Below are 19,960 nucleotides of genomic sequence, written 5' to 3'. Positions count from 1 at the left end.
TGGCATAAACTGGCAGGTTTCCCAGCAAGTCAGGCTCTCAGAGGTCCTGGGAAGCTCAGGACTTCCTATTCAGGTAAGTCCCCATCTTCTTATCATTTAACAACATGTGACAGGGCATTGTTGATGAGTCATTAAGCCACAGAGACTTCCACTTTCAGAAGCAAACTGCCCTCAGAGCTCTCACTTCCACCCCAAAACCTAAACTTCCTTCATTCCTGGGTACCATCACACACATACACACACACACACACAAATGCACACAATTGCTTTGTGAGTGTGGTAACATATTTTAATGATAAAAAAATGTGTTTAAAATTTTAAAACAAATGTATTATTTTTAACCAGAATTTCTGACAAGCTCTAAAGCACAGATTTAAGTTTATTTTCATAAAATGTAGTTAAAAGTGAACACACAAATTCATATATAAGAGTTTTATGTCCTCATTTAGGTAATTGGTAGAAAAGTTTTCAAAATGCCACAATTAAGCGACAAGTAACAGCCCTGTTTGAACAAATCAGCTACTAAGTTTCCACTCAGAAAACAGTAGAAATCTCAAGAGAAAGAAAGTCAACAAGAAGCATTAGTTTAAAGCTTGAAACAAAAGCTTCCCCTACCAGGGAATAGAACACAATAACAGTGCATAGCGCATGACAGTTCACAAAGCACTTTCACATCCAAATATCATTTGATTATAACAATCCTATTATTATAATTCCCCCACTGCAGATGGGAAAATGTGGTTGAGTAATTTGCCCTGGTTTATACTTTAAAAGTTAGGACTAAGTTCCACATTTTCCAATGGCAAACCCCTCGAATTTTCCAGAACACCGGTATTTCTCAGACTTCGTTTTCCTTCCACCTTCACACATTTTTTTTACAACATTCCATCTGTACAATCATTCCCCAATTTTTATTTTTCAGTTTTCTCCCTAAGGCTGCATGTGTTTAAATTTTTTTTCCTACAAATGTCCATTGATAAATGATCATCATAAACTTGAAAACAATAAAATCAAAACAATATTATGAACTTTTAAGTGGACGTTTGTCTGTCAGAAGCTCTGGGTCTGAAACCTGTTCTCTTTATTAAAAATAATAATAATCAAATGAAGGGAGGGAGGGAGGGAGGGTTGGAGAGAAGAAGAAATTATCAATCCTTGAAAAATGTTAAAGAAGCTCCCTCAAAGCCGACTTTTTTCCTTGAGGTAGAAGGAAACCTCTTAGGTTATTTAACTCTGTGTTCACAGAGCCCCACAGAGTGCAGCCCACCCTTTGAGAAGCATTGTTCTAAGTCATGCCACACCATGCATTGTGTTAACATGCAAATGTACTGAAAAGGGGCTCAGGATTCTTGAGAGTCTAATACTCACTTGGACTTAATGATCCCTAAAGCTCAGGCAGGTTATTTGCAAACTGAAGGGGAGAAGGAGGGATCCTTCTAAGAAAGAGGGATCCTCCTAAGAAAGTTTTAATATTTGCAAAATCCAAGTCTTGTGGATGTAAAAGCAGGTATGTGTACACTGGGTAGAAGGAAAAATGGTTTGCATTCTGCTTCTGCTATGTAGGAAAACCTGCAAAGACATCCTATGTCCACATGTCAGCCTTTATTCATATCTTTTTCTTCCTTTGTTCCTTTCTAGAAATATTTTTTCAGAAATATTTTAATATTAGCTAATTCACCTAGTAAGACAAATACTTATTGGTTTTGAAAAAAAATAATACAAACAGAGAAAGAGAAAGCAAGAGAGAGCATGCCACGATGATGACCTTGGGCCTTCACTTAGCCATCAGAAATTTTTGAAAAGTAACCGGAGATCGGAGAAAAGAAGATCTCCTCCAAGTAATTCAAAGGAATGGCTGTTTTTAACCGGAAAAGAATGACCCTGAAAATCCCCATCTGGTCAACCTAAATGATATCCTGAGTAATAGAAGGAAGCCAATATAAAAGAACAATTCTTTTAAACACCCCTAATGTACAATAGCACCCTGAAAGCATTTGAAAATGCAGGCCAAGTGCCTTGCTAGCAGTTTTTGAATGCTGAGGGGAGGAAGAAAGTAAATGATTTTATTCTCAGGAAAGTACATTATTATAATACCTTGGACTTCTTCACACAAAAAGCATTACTTCCTCAGTGAAACAAGCCCTTTAAAATCCACTTCCACACACACATACACACAAAAAAAAGGCAATTAAAACAGTTAGTGGAATTATGTACAATGTGTATCTACGTCAGACTAAGAAAATTCCAGAGCGGGTTACACGTTTTTCTTCCAAGAAAAGGGGTTTTTCCCACCACTGACCAGTTGGGTCTCTGTGAGAGGAAAAAGAGACCATGCTTTTTTGTTAATGGGGGATGTCTAATAAAAAAAAATGTTTGATATTATTCCAATTGACTCCTACTGAGACCAAGAAGAGGTTCCACATACAGGAAACTTAAGAGTCAGTTTCCAAGTTGGAAAATGTTGCAAATACCAATAAAGAATGAACATGCTCAAGACAACTGCTCAACCCAGGCAGGGGGAAGGCTGAGCCAGATGGTCTTTTCCATCCCAGATTTCGATGATCTACAACAGAACCTGGATGACTAGGAAAAAGTGAGATGCAATTTGGAAATTGCTTTATAAAATAGAATCCCAAACAAAGACATTCAACAAGACGGAGAAATTGAAAAAGAAATTAAAATGGATTCTTGGTGAGAGCAGAGAGTAAACCAGCATGAAATGGTACAGAGAAATAAAGGTTGTCCCCCAACCATAGGTTTTTGGAGGGAAGGTGACTTAGAGTACTCCTAGTCTAGGGAGGTTACAAACCCAAATGCATGCTCATTGGACCAGATCAGAAATTAAGTTAGGTGGAAATCGTGGAGACATGGTTAACTGAAAAGTATATGATTGTGTCTAAAAGCATCCAAGTTAAAAAGAAAATTGAAATATGCATGCTGGACAAATAATGTACATCTTTACGTCACTATAGCCTAACAGCTTACGGTTTAAATCTCTGATAATCTTACTATTCTTAACAGAAAAAAATGTATCATTTTTTGAGAAGCACAGAATGGTGGCTGTATGTAGCAGAGCCAAAGCACTAGACTTATGCTACACCCAAGAAGAGGTTAAACAGGAGAAAAAAAAAAAAAAAAAGAATGAAAAAGAAAAGAAATTAAGGCAAAAGTCTTCTGAATTCCTTTGGTTCAGTTATACCAATTTTATATGGTTTATTCTTTCAAGGACAAATTAAATTATCAACTACTTAAATACAAAGTTATTGAAGATTAGTGGAAGATACAAAGGGAAATTATGCTTTAAAAAAAAGAAAGAAAGAAAAAGTAAACAATTAAGTGACCAGAAAGTCAGACACTAAATTTAAAAGGAAAAAAAAAAAATGGCCAAGTCTGTGGCCCTGAGTGAGAGATGACAAAAAGAGTCCATAATTTCCATTTTACAAATAGGAAAAGTGAGGCACTTACAACTGTTGTTTCATAGTTTGTTATTTAAAATGTATTTTTTAAAGTTATGGGTTCAGGGTTCCTTCCAGGTACTCTCCCAAGGGAGGTAAGCAAAATCTTTTCCATTCCTGCTATTGGTTAATACACATTAAGAAAATGACTACACTTAAAAATATTTTTTAAGTGTTATTCCAGGGGGGAAAAAGTTACCTTTCAGATACATTAAGTGGTATAAAATCTTCCCAGGAAAGCCCAGGAAGTGGAGGGAAGGATGAGAACATCCCTCCACCCCCACCCAGGGCAGCTGGAAGCAGACCAGACAAAGAACTGGAGCCCAACTCCGCTGTGCTAGTCAGCGGGACTTTCCTTCCCTGGTTTCTATATATCTAAGCAAACAACAAATGCACGACCCGCAGAAGGAGGGAATTCAGTCTTCACACCAGGCTGGCATCTCTAAAATAAATCTCTCCATAGGTACGAGGCTAAACCTTAAACATGAAGAAATAATCTTTGAGTTTTATAGCAGCATATGCATGTTTCTGCCCCTCCCCCATAAAACTCCCAACAGGAACAACCACATCAAACGACTGCTTTTCAGAAGCCAATTCAAAAACACCCTACTTTATCACAGAAAGAACATTCCTTATATATGTGAGCACCTCCATTATGTCTTATTTGAAGGAGGAAAATGTAATAAAAATCCTATCTGAGATATTTATAGATCTCATAAAACCTGATTCGCTCTCATAAGCTGCTGTAAACTCAGTCATCAGGTAAGGCAGAATGGCAGGTGTGGTAACCAGCACTGTATTATGTTATATGTGCCTAATTCTGGCTCCTAAAAAAAAATAATAATAATAAATAACTGCATGCTGGAAAAACTTAGGAGAAACAAGTCAAAAGACTACAGAGAAAGAAAGGGAACAGGCTGGATACCTGCATAAGCAAGCACACAAATTCCAAGGATGTCACCCTAAATCCAGTTTCTGGGGGGGGCAATATGTATTTCTATTCTTTCCCCAGTTCTAAGTACAAGTTCTTAATGACAGCTTCTCCGTGGATGGATAAAGGAACACCAGAGCCAATGCCTGCCATTCTGACTTCCCCACCTTCCCTTCATTCATTCTTTCTTAGACACTCTCTAGGCTCACTGGGATCTTCAAGCACCTAGTGACACTATTTCGAGAAAGAGCATTGTGCCATTTTGTACTATCATTGACAGAGAGAAGCAGAAGGATGGAGCATTCACTGAGTGGCAGCTCAGTCAGAGAGCCAATTCTTAGGTAGGAATTTGTAACTTTATGTCACATTCAGTGACTTTCGCAGGGTTCCACCTGTGCCTGATGTCAAAGCCTACATGCAATGTGTCTATGAAACAGTGTGACCTTAAGGAGTATTTGCACAGACTAGCCTATTTATAGATGAGAAAACCAATGCCCAGAAAGCAAACAGACCAGTAAGCTATTCCAGTCCATACAGGTCCACTGACTGCCAGTCTACTACTCTGGCTTCTGCCCTGATGTCTCCTATCTAACCAGGAGTCACTATAAATATAAATAGAGTGTGGGGCAGACTGCCTAGGCTTGGATTCTGACTCAAAAACTATCAGGCTGTGATTCTAGGCAAGCCATTTAATACCCAAAACCCTAATGTCTCCATCTATAAAATGGGGATAAGCAGAATATGTATTTCCCAGGATTGCTGTCAAGAATAAATGAAATAATGAATATAAGGTGCTCAAAGGAGATAATCTTCAGGAAGTAGCTGATTATATATATACATACACACACACACACACACACACACACATTCACATAATATAACTATGATGACAGGAAGAATAGCCAGATGGGAAGAGGGATGAGAAAAATATATCCACTACTTGTTTGCTTTGCAGCCACAGTAAGACAACTTGCTTAATCATCCTCTAGCCCAATTTTCTCACCTCTGAATGGTAAGTTCTGTAATATCTGCCTGTTCCTTAGTTATAGCAAGGACATGTCAATAAGAAACCATGAAAGAAACACCCCGAGCCCTTCAGAACAACAGCTCATACAGATGTTTGTAAGACACTCCTAAGCAATGGGGCATGGTGTATACACAGGTAATTCCAGCAACATGGGAAGCTGAGGCAGGACAATGGCAAGTTTGAGGTCAGCCTCAACAACTTACCAAGACCCTCAGTAACTCAGCAAGAACGTCTCTCAAAATTAAATAAATAAATAAATTAAAAAAAAAAAAAAGATCTAGGGATGCAGCTCAGTGGTTAAGCAACCCTGGGTTCAATCCTCAGTATCCAAAAAAAAAAAAAAACTTTTCCTATGCAAACATAAAAATTCCCATCATGCCATCATGCAGCCAATCATATTAAAAGAAGCAAGAGCCTCAAGACAGACAGGAAAGTGCATGTTTTAAGGCTGAGCAATCTTGGAATTCAGAGGTAAAGTCAACAACTCAGGTCTGACATTGAGTAAGATCTCAGTAGCTCACAGGAGAAGCAGTTGTGCATAGGGCCTCCTCACAGAAGAACTCCAACACCACAGGAGGAACTGTGTCCCATGAACTGGGTCTACAGTGGCCACTGGAACAAATGTTAAAAGCTCAAAAGGTAGGGGTAGGGGGTAGGAAGAATCTATTTCCACTCCTTTGTATACGAGCAAATTTGCCGTCTCTCCAAAAATAAGTGCCAACGTTCTGACCACTCCATTGAATTCCTGCTAACTGAGCTCTGAAAGGTGAATGTTAGAGTGGGGTCAAGAGCAGGCAGGCACTCCCTTGCAGGGCAACGGCTCCGCAGCTAATTGCCATTTTCACAGCTGGGTTGAGCTTTCCAAAAAGCATCCTTCAACCCTGAGCTCTGAGCTCCTCTGCTCTTGCCAACCATATCCCCATCAAAGACAGTTCATAGATGAAACGATGTAGCTATAGTACAAACAATTTTGCAAACATCACAGTTTGAAAAAGGGGTATTTCTAAACCTTCTTTGTGGATATCGCCACAGGCCCACGGTCATGACCACAGGAGCCAAGCCTTCTATGGAAATGGAGCCTGCCTCCTTGCCTGAATGTCTTCAGCAGCAATTCTTCCACAGTTTATTTTGGTTTCTCTTACTAGAAAGATGGTTCCTTTGAAAATACTTTATAAATAAAGTCTACTTCCAAACAGTGTGGTCAGTGAGAAAATGAAGAGCTGGTAGCGAATGCCTATTTGGCATCAGCCAACAGATGTACATCCAGACAGTCATCCCTTTAAACCATGGAGTAGGCAGAGGTAAGTGGAAAATCAGGGCTGAGGACCTACCAAAGACGAATTCTTTGAAACATCACATGGTTGGAACTTCATGCCCAATACCACAGTTTCCAGAAATGGAATTTGACCAGGTTAAGCAAACCCAGGGTAGGTCATAGGAAATGTGAACCAAACAGGACTGCCTTAGACACTTTAAGGTGAGGGAAAGCAAAACAAGAAGAATGAAGAGTTTTTGAGCAGCTGCCATTAACCAGTGAGCTAAATGAAGTGCATATGCCAGCTCTGTTCTGCTTTTTATAAACCACTGGTACACTTAAATTCCAAGTTATACAAGAAATTTGATATTTCAACATAAGAAATAAGGTACCTGCAACTCTGATATAGCATTAATTCTCTAAAGATCTATGGGCTCAGTACCTTGTCTTCATACTGGAATCCCTGGAAGCTTTACAAATACTGATGTCTGGGTCCCTTCCCAAAGGATACTGATTTACCCAGTCTGCAGTGCAGCCCTGATTGGGAACCACTATTAAAAACACAGTCAAATCTTAAGTCATAGTCAGAGCATGCTCCCCAAATAATTATTGAATTCCTAGTATGTGCAAAGCTCTCTAAAAAGCAGACTACATATTAAAAGCTGATTATCAAAATCATAACCAAGGTATCAATTTTGCTTTACATCATGCAACCTAACTGGAAAAACGAGAAGAGAGAGAAAGGGAGAGGGAGAAAAGCAGGCAGGTAGGCCATACTACAAGACAAAAACTACAAAACATCATAAGGAAGTACAAAGTTTTACCCAAGAGTGTAGAAATCAGAGCAATTACTGTTGAAGGGGGAGGGGGGCAGTTTCCTGGAAGATTTGGCAACTCTCTGAAAGTTAAAGAATAGGTAGTATTTGGACAAAGAGAAGTGGGGGGGTAAGAGGAAGAAGGAGGAAGAAAGAAAAAGATAAAGAAAAAAATTGTAAAAACAGAAGCAGGAAAAGCACAGTCACTTAATTTGGATGGCAACGACTATACACAAAACAGGCAAGAACTTGCAGATCTTATGTAGGCCCGGCCTTGGAACACCTTGACTCTTAGAAGTCTGCTTTTATCCTGTGTGCAGTAGGGAGCCACAGCCACACAAGTGAGGAAGGCAGAAAGACAATTTCCTGGAGGTGACAGGGGTCTCCCCAGGTGGCAGAAGGAGCAGAAAATTGAAGACCACCAATGTTAATGTACTACAGAAGCCAAAGCAATGAGACTTTTTCAGTTACTTTTACATTTCAATAATGGAATTTTTCAATCTAGAATTTTTTTACAAATTATATTCAAGGGAAAGAGAAGAGTGAAAGATGGATTACAAGTTAAATCTAGAACATGAGGAGAATGGTCATGTTAACAAAAGAAATAAGGAGGCCAGGAAAAGGAAGAGGTCCACGGGAGAAGATGATGAGTTAGGGGTTTGGGACACACTCAACCCAAAAAAGCATTTAATGTTAGTTGCACAGGTCTAATTTTAAAATGCAGGTCCAAAGTGCAGGAAAATATGTGGACTGGATCTATAGATTGGAGAAGAAAAAAAGAAGTCTCCAAATAATTTCAAAAAAGAAAATTCAACTTCTTCTTAGAGGTGAAAGAGATTTGTGAGACAAGTTCCAAGAGAGAACTTCCACCATCAGAATTAGCAGAGATGACAAAAGGGTAAGGAAAGTAAAAAAAGAACCAACCAGATGGGTACAGTGGTGCACACCTATAATCTCAGCAGCTAGGCAGGCTGAGGCAGAAGGTTTGCAAGTTCAAAGCCGCCTCAGCAATTTAGCAAGGCCCTAAGCAACTTCAAGATGGATACAAATAAAAACTGAAAAGGGCTGCAAATGAAGCTCAGTGGTTTAAATGCCCCTGGATTCAATCCCTAGTACAAAAAAGAAAAAAGAAAACTAGAACCAGGATGTAGGAGTGATAATTGGGGATAGTCGTGAAAATTAGGCCTGCTTCACCATCCAGCCCCCTATGTTAGGCTGAATTCATTCCCTACTCCTTATTAAAGTATGCAGTACTTTTTGTTTAAATTTATAAAACATCCCAATTCCATTGCCCATCCAACCCTCTTAAGAATTTTAAACTGCTTCAGAGAAGAATGTCATGGACTGGCACATGGGTTGCTGTTTCACGCCATTCTCTGTTGGCAAGGTGCCATGGAAAAAAAAAAAAAGCCACTGCACATTTGCTCCTCTCTACATAAAACACTGTATCTTTCACCCAACACCCTACCATGTCTGCCTTGATGCATCCTCCTTACGCCCACTCCACTTATTATTTAAATGACAGTACTTTTTATAAGACTAGTGTTGTAATTGGGGGCTTTTTTTTCTAGCACAGTGTATATTTTCCAATTTACCACACATTATTAAAGTGGAAAAGAGATTAAATTAAACAAGTAAAGCTTCTTTGAAATATTCAATAGCTTGGTCTAGGACCCAGGCAATTCCAAAATTCTATGTATTCATATTCTTGGAAGTAAAAAAAAAAAGGGGGGGGGGATTTTTCTCACCTCCCTTTATGGAGGTGGGGGAGAAGAATGAAAAGCGAGTCCAAGTTTATTCAAAGGCAATGATGGAAAACAAACAAACTTTTGGGCATCTGAAAGAGTCTTGTGCCCTGGAGCCACAGGTGTTAACATAGGGCAGTGGCCTTAAAGACCTCAAAGCCTTGTCTGGCTTCAACAATCACTTGGTCCAACCCTACTCTCTTAAGAGTTGAGAAAACCAAGACCCTTTCAAGAATTACAATTCTAATACTGTATGTTCCTAGCTTTGGCACAGGCTGGGGACCTGACTTTCAATATGACCCTCAGAAAATGTCAATAAATTCATATTCAGAAATAGATATCACATATGGCTCTACATTAATTATCGTAATTACCTAGAATCATTTCCGAATGACTTGTTTCCTGGCCATTACAGACATGTGTATTCATTCACATTGTACACTCATCTGCCATAAGAGTATCCAGCCCCCAACATGTCTTTAACTAAAAGCCTGCCCAGGGTAGAACTGAGGAAATCTCATGTGTGTTTTATAAGCAAGTCTGTAACAATGTACATAAATGCAGATAGGCACAGGCCAGTGAGTATTTAGAAACTCACAGAATTTAAGATTTTTGTTTGTTTGTTTTGTTGCAACTGTGTTCTACTGTGTGTGTGTGTGTGTGTGTGTGTGTGTGTGTGTTTTAAAACATGTTTTTTCTCCCCTGCTAGTCAAGTTCCTAGGGGAAAAAATCTACACCCAACTCTACTTTGCATCACTCAAACCTAGTATTTTGCACAAAACAATAGGTATAATATTTTCTGGATTTAATATAAATAAGAAACCCCCACAAGGTGTAGGTCCATCTACCAGTTCAATCAGGAATGGTCTCTCCAGGAAAGCAGTCGGATCTCCCATATCAAGCAGGCTGACAGTAGACTCACACCAAGGCTGCCACAGACACTCAGCTGTAACATCTACACATCAAGCATGTGGTGGGTACAGCTGCTCCAATGCAGAGTCGAATAGACAGAATACACTGCAGAGGACCAATTTCTCAGAGTCACACCAAATATCAAGTGAGAAAAACAAAACGACCCAAGGCAATGGAAATGAGTCTGCAAATTAACAGCAAACAATTAGGCCAAGAGGAGAAGTAAGATCATGACCCATCTTAGGTCAAAGCATGTCCTAGTGATGCCAATACTTTATTTATTGGGGGAACTCTTACATTAGGTCTAATAGGATAGTTTATCTCGTGAATGTTCTAAAATGAGCATACAATGTAACAAGAGAAGAAGTATTTTTTAACTTCTCAATGAAATATGTAACATTAATGATTAGATACTGTAACTTCTTCTAATTTGAACACTATTCTTAGCTATAGTTTTCTGATCACTGTACCTGGTAAACTTTGGCAATCTGGGGTTGAAACATCTCCACCAGTTTATGCTAAACAAACACTGAGCTGATTTGGGAGAACAAAGGGACTTGGAAAAGACTAAACCTCAGCACCTCACCTTCTTGGCATTGCTCAAGTTAAGTTGGGGAGCTGTCCTAAACTTTCAGCAAATCCCTATTCTAACACTCATGCTAACTGACATACAGAGTGAACCAGAATCGCAGAGGCATTCTCTGCACTCACCAGCCATAGGTGATTAAAAACCTGTCCCAGAGTACTACAAACTGCAAAGATGGGGGCATCTACAAACCAGGCAGCTATCCGAGCACCTGTCCTATCTCACAGGAGACACTGTGACTGGCTCGAGTAAGCTATATTCTTCTTTCTCTAATAAGCACAAAGTGATGAAAGATGACTACAATGCCTGTACTAAAAAAGTTAAAATACGGGAATTCTCTGAAAGGAGAATTTGAAGACTTATAAGAGAATGGCTATTTTAAAACCCCATTTTGACCCTCTCTAAACTATCCCATTTAAGTGGAGAGGCAAATTAGCCCCCATAGGCATTTATATTTAGAATGGGCTGAGAGAGAGGAAGAGCCCACATTTGAACACTTAAGGTCTCTGATATGCCCATCCATAAATCATTTCAGGGCAAAGCTGTCACCCTGCATCTTCTGCTCTGCCTTTTAAATGGATGGGACCCCAATATCCCATTCTCCTCAGGGTAGGGAGTGGGGGTGGGAGATTCATGGAGAACAAAGAATAGTGGTTTCCTTTTCCCCCTATTCAGGACAGATGAAGTAAAAATATCTGCATTGAAATCTTCATCCACTCTAAAATACTAAATTTCAAACAGGTAGACTGAACAATAATGATTGAGAGCCCCTAAATCCACACAAAGATGTATCTATTAAAAGAACATGAAAATGAATTTATTAAAGAAAGGCTAAGTGTGTGATTGATTGCCTTCACATGTGCTTTCATTTTTAAAACTACATTTATTTAGTGATTGCATCCTCATAAAGCAAAATCTGGATTAACAGGGGAAATTCTAATTTTTTTTAATCCACCAAGACACTGTTTTGAATAAAGAAACAGATTTACAGTTAGTAAGAATGCACAAATTAAATATATTTTTAAAAGCCAGCTATTTTATCCTTTCAGCATGGTTACTAAGGCTCCTTTGTGTCTACAAATTTCTCAGGGTGGTGCTGTTGCCAAGAAATTCTAATTCATGACAAGGTTTTCTGCAAATTGGGGACAGTGGCAAACCTGCGGATGGACAGATCCTACCGTTTGCTTTGTTTTTCTGCCTGAGAAAGTACCTAGGTGTTTAGGCCTGGAGAAGGCAGGCAAAGGTAAGATCATACAAAGGGAAAGGAAATGTTAGTCATAGACTAACTCCCATCCCTGGTACCAGGAGGCTATTCTTGGAAGGCAAGGATTTCTTTCTGTAGGTTTTCCCCTAGAGATGCCTCCTACCAAAGGCCCTCATAAAAAGTGTTTCAGGGTGCCTGAAACCAAGATGAAATTGCAGTGTTATGGGGACACTTTAGTCCTTACAGTGGCCAAGTATGCCATTAGATTAAAACAATGGGGGAATGGAGGAGGAGGACAAGAATGTTCTATGATTTATTTATTTGTTTCCAGTAGCAGTGGAAAATTTTCTCCAAGCAAAAGGGAGGCCTGAAACTGACCCCATCTGCCAATTATGAATCAGCATTAACAATGAACATAAATGCAGAAGAGATTTCAAGTAAACATGCCATCCATGTCCCTCAATGACATGAAGCAAAGTGAAGTCCAGGTAAGACCTAGAGCATCATTACTTGACTTGTACTCAGGGAATAGCCAGCTAGGTATAATGAATAAATAAAAGTCTAGAAGTCTTTTAAATAGTCTGCAAAAAAAAAAAGTATTGTGTCAAATCCTTTTTATTCTATTGGCAATAAAAGTCATGAATGGGTCTCCCTTTATCTGCCATCAAATTATACCCTATAATCTCCTCCAGCTTCTGTCCTACCCTTGACTTTTTCCTACTTTTGCTCAGACAGCTCTTGGAAATTTTCCTGCAAGTTTCCAAAGAGCTTAAGGCTGGTAGCCTTAAGAGTTGTGTCAGCTGAATTCCATAAAATAATAGACCACATAAGCACAGTGTAATTTACAGTTATATGACAGGGAGAGATGATGTTACTTGGGCCAAGTGCTTAAGTATGCAGTCAGAGCCCAGGAATGGAGAGCTGTTAATGTGGGATGTCCATTTGGGTTTTTAAATTATACCAGCAATGATTTTTCAGAGTTGGAGCAGTATGCAGCTACAGCATCACTGCCTGAAAATACAATGTCAAAATGATAATGATCTCCAAGACAGGAGGAGGCCCTGTCATAGTCCGGGACTTTGTCACGGGCTCATTGACACAGGAAATTATCCTATTTCATAAGTTTGAAATAAAATCCCCCAAATAGTCCATCCTCAATTACAAATGCACAAATGTTCTTGGGTTTATCATCCTAGACACTCTTTCCTCTAGAAACCAAATCAGATTATGTGGATCTCAGTATTTCGCTCCTCTCCCCGAGGCCAGGTACACTGCTCACTTTAAGAAGAACATCTAATAATTACTCCTCATTTGACCTCTAAAATCTGATTACCCCACAGCATCAGGAAACTTCCTCCTGCCTGGGGTTCTTTGCAGCAACCTTCTCAAGCTGTTTTGAGCAAAGGAGTCTCAAAATTTCACCATCTGATGGTTGATTTGGAACCAAGACTTGCATATAATCACTCCCCCCACTTAGCAGTAAGGGGGTTCAGAGAGGGGAAGGAAGGAAGAGATGGTGATGGAGGCTAGAGATGTTGTCATCAATGTGAACTTAGGGTCCTAGTTACCTTTATATAGAGAGAGCAGTTGTGGCTGCAGAGCAGTCATGGAGTGGTACCTTGTTTATAATTGCTCACCCACAACTTATGTTTCTGTACAGACTATGAGCAAGCCTCCGAAATAATTTGGTAAAAGGTTTGAGAATGAGAGCAGTTGGAGGGAGTTAAGGTAAAAAATAAGGAAGGGGTTCAGAGGGACGAGAATTCCTTTGCCTGCAGATAGAAACTAAGCTAGAGGTTCCTTGAAGGGGGAGGAAGGGAAGGGAGGAGGAGGAGAGAAGGGAGAGCAGAGCTGGCTTCAGAGGAGACAATAGAGCTAATCTATCCCCTAATTGTCAGGCCACTGATGTTTCTTTGCAGATCTAGAGTTTCTCCTGGAGGGTCTAGCCAGATCTAGAAAAGCAGGTTTCCTCTGGAGAGGCCTTCCCCCAAAGCAGGCTTTACTACTGCGAAAACTTGAACCAAAACAAAGTTGTGTGATTCATCAGGAGGGAACGTTCTAACAAATAAAGCCAACTTTCTTCCCTCCAACACTGCTTAACAGTCACAAACAAGGGCTGCCTTGGGCAAGCTGACTAAATCAACAGATTCCCTTCCCTAACCTGTCTAGACAGTCGTTAATATGCAACTGATTCAACACCAATGAGCTGATAGTGTGAAATGAAGGCGATTTAGAAAACGAAATTCTGGCAACATTTTAGTTAATTAGCATGCAAAATAAAAGAAGGAAAAAGATCCAGTGAGATCCTTCATGAGATAAAATCTTGTTAAGAACGAGGGAAAGAAGGCAATGAAGAAATGCTTTATGCTACAAATGTGTGAACTGTGCATGTATTTAGACAGAGTAGAGAGTATCTGCCAGCATCTTCAGACAGGAATGCATGTGAGGACACACAGACACCAAAGGCCAACACCTGAAGGAAATCTTGCAGCTTCTAACCAGAGAACAACAACTAATAACAATGGTACAGTCAGAGGATCAGCTTTACCATTGGGCTACTCATACCAAAAGCCAAACCTCTCTCACTAAAGCAGCAACTGTTACATCGCAGCCTCAAGCTGGCAAATCCTGCTTTGGATCCTGGCAGAGGAAATTCAGCCGTTCATTAGCCTTAACAAGCTGCTGTCACTGAGCAGAGAAGTTACAAGAGCAGCCACACACCAAGCCTCTCTCAAGGGCAAGTGGGTGTCTCCAGGACGGACTGGACAAGTTCACACTTTCGATGTGCAAATCCAGACCATCTTCTTGGACTTTCCATGGTGCATATTGTTGGGTTTTTAAATACCCATCTGTCCCCCCCACCCCACCCCCCACCATCTTTCCTGCAGAATGTCCCCTCAGCAGCTTCTAATCCCTGCTGGGGGAAAAGAAAAGAAAAGAAAAAAAAAACACTTTTTTTGCAGTAGACCCAGCACTTTCCACTGACCAGCATTTTCTTTATTCCACTTCACAAAGCCCAGTGAACTTATCCCTAGCCCTGCTTCATCCTCCCTGGGACGCAGAGCCAACTTGGCACGGGTGCCCTTCAGCATCCTAGGAGTTTCTTAACTAGTCCTCCAAGACAAAGTCAGAGGCGTGGAAGCACACACCACCCTTTGTCTGAGGTTTTGCTATCTAACTGGAGAGGGACCCCAAACAAAAAAAGAGAAACAAGGACACATGTAGAGGGTGTTTTTGGGTTTTTTTTTTTTTTTTCCTTAGAGGCATTACACTGGGGAAACCTACAAGGAATTGTCAGCCTAAGATAGACACATCTTCCCGTCCTCCTTGTAGATATCCTTGAGTACCTTTTGTCACTGGGCTCCTCTCCCTAGGTCCACATTCTAATCTCAAAATCAAGCTCCTGTTCTTTATTGACACTCGCTAATTACTGGGAAAACACTCCGCTTTGCTCCCCCCACCCCATCTGACAGTCGTCAGCAGCAGTTGAAATAGATGAACCTGATTTAAGGTACCAAACAGGTAGAGCTCCGTGGATGTAGAGATGTGGTATACTGTCAGCGATCGCTTCTAAAGCCCGAAACCACCTCCCCACCCGGCTCCTCCGAACCCCAAAAGTTCGGCAGGTCTCCGCTGGGGGACAGGGGTGTGCGCAAGGATGTGTGTTGGTGACTGAAACACAGGCAGCTCGGACCGGCTGCTCAGCTCGGCACACTAAGGGGTTAGGGGTGGGTGGAGAGGTAAGCGCATATGACTCTTTAAGAAAACATTTTAAACAACATACAGCCAAAAAGGAAAAAAAAAAAAAACATAAAACAAACAAAAAAAATTTCAACCCAGAGCCCACACCAACGCAGCCCCTGCGTCTCCGCCGCCACCACACGATTTACACAAGTAATTTAAATCATTCACCTGCTGCCAGGTCTCCTCCAGGGATGGCAAAGCTGAGAAGTAGCCGGTGTCGTGGACAAGTTGTAGCTCCTGGAATATACTATAACTAGCCAACACGTCCATGCTGCTGCTGCCGGGCAAAACGGGAGGAGAAACCCTCCCCCGAGCACAGTTGGGTCTGTTTGTTTGTCAGTCTGTCTGGCTCACCCCCCAAGAAGGCAGACATCCAGTGGCCCTTTTGTTTTGTTTTGTTTCAGTCAACTAAAAAGAAAAAAAAAATCAATGCAGGAGACAGGGAGAGAGGAGGTGAGAGAGGAGAGAGTGAGTGGGGTGGATGGAGAGAGGCATCCAGCGTGTACAGTGCAGATGACTGCCAGGAAAAGGGGACTTCACGGGAGTAACAATTCCCTTCCAGGGCTCTAATCACTCCAGCTCGTGGATCAGGAAGGGGATGCAAACTCACTGACACGAAGCTGCCATCTATTTCTGCAGCGCTGTTCGCTCCTAATGCAATCTTTGCTCTTTATTTTGGGAGGTTGCATTTTTTTTTTCTCGCGATCGCTTCTCTCCCCCTCACCCCTTCCCTTCCCTACCCTCCCCACCCCCCACCCATCCTTGCTAGTTTGTAGTCTTCCTCCCCCCTCCCAACCCTTTCTCCTCCTCCTGCTCTTCCCCCTCCCCAAACTCCCTCCCTCCTCCCGGCTCTCCGCGCAGCCGTGGGATCTCGGAGGAGGGCATCCATTAGGCCGCGTGTGACCATGTAAGGTAAACAGGGGGCTCATGAAGTCACTGAGGACCAATAGGGAGCTCGGAGCGGGCCCCGGGGCGGGGCTTGGCCCTGACGGCCCGCGCGGATTGGCCCGCAGCGGATCTCCCTGCTGCCATACAAGGCGGTGCGAGGCGAGCTATTTTTAGAGGGCTATATAAGGGGGCTGAGGCGGCCGCCAGGCGGCCTGGGAGCATGAGCGCCGGGGAGGGCCGTGGCGACGCTCGCGCCGGCTCCCGGGATGCCGATGCGGCCGCACTCGGCCCCGCGCCGGCCTCCGACCCTCGCTAGGCTGCCCAGCGAAGCCCCTTGGTGACGGGAGCCTTAGCCCCTCGGAGGGGGGGGGGGGGTCCGTGTCGCCACTGTGGCGTTGAGGCGGCCGGTCAGGAGGTGCCAGTCCAGAGTGTTGGGTTAGGATGCCTCCTGGAGGAGGAAAAGGGAGGAGAGCCGGGGAGAAGCTGTCAAGGAGAAAGTGACACTTTGCACTCTGCCTCCCTCGCAGGCACCGGACGAGGGGCCGCGAGGGAAAGCGATGCAAAGGGGTAGTGTCACGTACTACAAAGTAAACAAAAAAAATAAAAATAAAAAAAGCACCAAAAGCCCCTTAACGAATTCCCCACAGGATCCCAGGCTACAGAGAAGCAGCTCCGGAGGAGGAAGTGCCTCACAATGGCAGAGAACAAAGGGGAGCAGCACAGAGAGAGCGGCCTGCGCCCGCCCCGGCGCGGTGCGCAGTCCCCGCCCCGACCCGCGCGCCGCGGTGCGCGCGGCCGACACCGCCCTCCCGTGTGTTTCTTCTGACCCCAGTCCGAGACCCTGCTCCTGATGCCCAGCTAGAGTAGATTGAAAACGTGCCTGCCCTTGAGTGGGCGTTAAAGAGAAGAGCGGGAGCCAGCCTAGACCTGCCCCCCCGCCCCTGGCTGGGGACTGGCAGCTTGCTAAAGGGTCTTTATGTGAGGCTTACCGTATGGCTTTGGCGAGGGGGTCTATGCAGAGCGAGGATGGGAAGCTGAGGAACCCGATTGTTTTCTGGAGCTGGGATATAGAGATAGATTCTGTTATCTCTAAGATAAAACCCCTGCACAGTACGTGTTGTTTGAGTTGACCAATTGTTTGCTTGACCTTAAATGGTTAGTGTGGTTCAAGCTTCTCCAAAATGTACTGCTAGCTGAACTTCTACTTTTGAGATGATTGCAGAATTCAGCACTTAAGAGATGAGAAACTTCCTTGTGCCTTTAGTGGAAAAAATAGACTTACCTTGATCGCCTTCTTCACCTTTCCCTGCCTTTGACCATGAGGGCCTCCATATCACAATATTTGAAAGATTGTTTTGTGGAACAAGCACAACTTGAAATATAGTTCCAGGGGGAATTAAACAAATTACTGGAATTGAAGAAGGGATAGTTTATTCACTTGTTAATGTCTGGAATTCTGCTGGTCGTATTTACAGCATTCATTGTATATTTGGCACATTTACTCTAAGGTAGATGCATGGAATGTGCTGCCACTCACTAGCTGCATGACTTTCAGTGAATTACTGGGTCAAAGCTTCTGCCTACGGTCTCAGAAACAGGAATACTGATATGTGTCTTGGCCAGTTGTTATCAAGAGTCAAAATGACATTTGTGACTCACCTAGCATAGCATCTGGCACTACTAGGTGAATACTAGGTGTTACTATCATTGCCTCCAGACTTTAGCTAAGTGTACTAAATAACATATGAACTAATAGGCCCCATGGGGAACATGCCAGAATCATCCAGATAGAGAGAAAGCAGAAATCCCTTGCTAATTTGTTGTAAGATCTTGCCTTCTTATCCTCCCCACCCCATGCTATCTTTGGAAGACCAGGGTGCACTTAGCAGGAAGCCATTGAGAGGCACTGGGGTAGAAGATATGTTTCTGAGTTACAGGGAAATGAAATGAACTTAGATACAGGGAAAAAGGCAAGTCAACACCAAAGCATATAATTTGGTGTTTGTGACTCAAGGAAATTAAGTTTTTTATTTTGTTACAATATTAACATTTTTTAACAAAGTATGACATTTATTAACTTGTGAGTTTCAAGACTTTATAAATACTAGTACCATTTATTAAGCACTTACTGTGTGTACCTAAATGTTCCATATGCTATGTCTCATTTAATCCTCAGAACATCCCCAAAGGGTAGGCATTTACATTATTCCAAACCTCTTGGATAAAGATACCCAGACTAGGAAACATTAAATAAGTTTGTCAAGTTCATACAACCAGGAAATGAGCAGGCAAGTGGTTCCAATACAGTATCAACCGACTTCCACGACTGCTCTGAACTGGATTCTGCATAGTGAAAGATTGAGTTTCTTGGCTTTAAGACAAAATGTTTATAAAAATTGGGTGAGGTTGGGGAACTGCCATTGAGTAGCTATCAACCACCCAACTTACCAAAGGGGTGGGGGGAACTCAACCAAAATTTCACAAAGTAAATCATGCAAGTCTCATTATGAAGTATTTTTGAAAGCATTATAGAATGTTTCAAAATTCATTCTAAGAGATGTATGCAACAAGGTGTTCCAAAGACTACATACATTTTCAATATTCCTTGTATTTAGCTACTATATATATCCTAGAGACCCTAGGTTCTTGTTGCAAAACACATGCAAATTATCCAAATATACAAAATAACCAACAAATTAAGATCACAAAAAACTTTGGCAGTCAAGCAAACCAAAAATAAAGTACACAATTATAACTGCTGCAAATTGAATGCCTTCTCAGTTCCCAGCATCTTGCACATATTCATATCAGATCTTCACCACTATCATGTAAGGGAGCTATTGGTGGTCCGTTTTTACAGGTGAAGATTCTGAAGTTCAGAGAGCACATGTAATTTACCCATTACCATATGTCCGTTAGGTAGCTGAAGCAAATTCAAAATATGGGTCTGCCTCCAGGTTGATTGCAAAGTATGTGTTCTGTACAAGTATTGCCTTGGGAGACACTGATGATCATATTCTAATCATATCACCTTTTGGAAGTAATCCAATAGGAAACACCTAAGAATAAATAATACCCCCTAAGAACTCAGGAGGATAGTTTAAAAATAAAATAGAAAAAATTTAATATGTAAATACACACAACCAAGTCATCAGATTGTTAGCAACAACAAAGTTGTGCTTCATTGCTACAGAGGCTACTATTATCCTGATGTGAGAGTACTGGTAAAGTCTCCTCAAAGGAAACCTATTTAAAACAGGAACCAAATTTTAGAGCAATTAGTGAAAGAAGTTTGCTTGGAACTTTATTGGACAATAAAACTCAGTGTTATTAAGCATTATTCTACACTATATTGAACAAAATTTATGTTTAAAGTAAAACGATGTGCTAATTGCAGA

At 41.6% G+C, this 19,960-nt stretch overlaps 1 protein-coding gene across 4 annotated transcripts in view; it reads right to left on the bottom strand.

The window, feature by feature from the left end:
- Nucleotides 1-17,676, bottom strand: part of Klf7 (KLF transcription factor 7) — an 85,821-nt gene extending 68,145 nt beyond the window's left edge. For 2 of the 4 annotated variants that reach the window (XM_027941770.2, XM_071618863.1), the window contains exon 1: nucleotides 15,843-16,390. In XM_027941770.2, coding sequence (XP_027797571.1) covers nucleotides 15,843-15,944 — 102 coding nt within the window. In that variant the 5' untranslated portion in view covers nucleotides 15,945-16,390. Of the gene's footprint in view, nucleotides 1-15,842; nucleotides 16,391-17,551 lie in introns of those variants that run through there. The other 2 variants (XM_071618862.1, XM_027941771.2) reach the window with 2 other exon arrangements.
- Nucleotides 17,677-19,960: the final 2,284 nt, after the last annotated feature.

Source organism: Marmota flaviventris, chromosome 11 (assembly GCF_047511675.1).
Source record: "Marmota flaviventris isolate mMarFla1 chromosome 11, mMarFla1.hap1, whole genome shotgun sequence".
Taxonomy (NCBI): Eukaryota; Metazoa; Chordata; class Mammalia; order Rodentia; family Sciuridae; genus Marmota; species Marmota flaviventris.
Note: the sequence above shows the minus strand (reverse complement) of the source record. Positions and strands in the feature narration are given on the sequence as shown.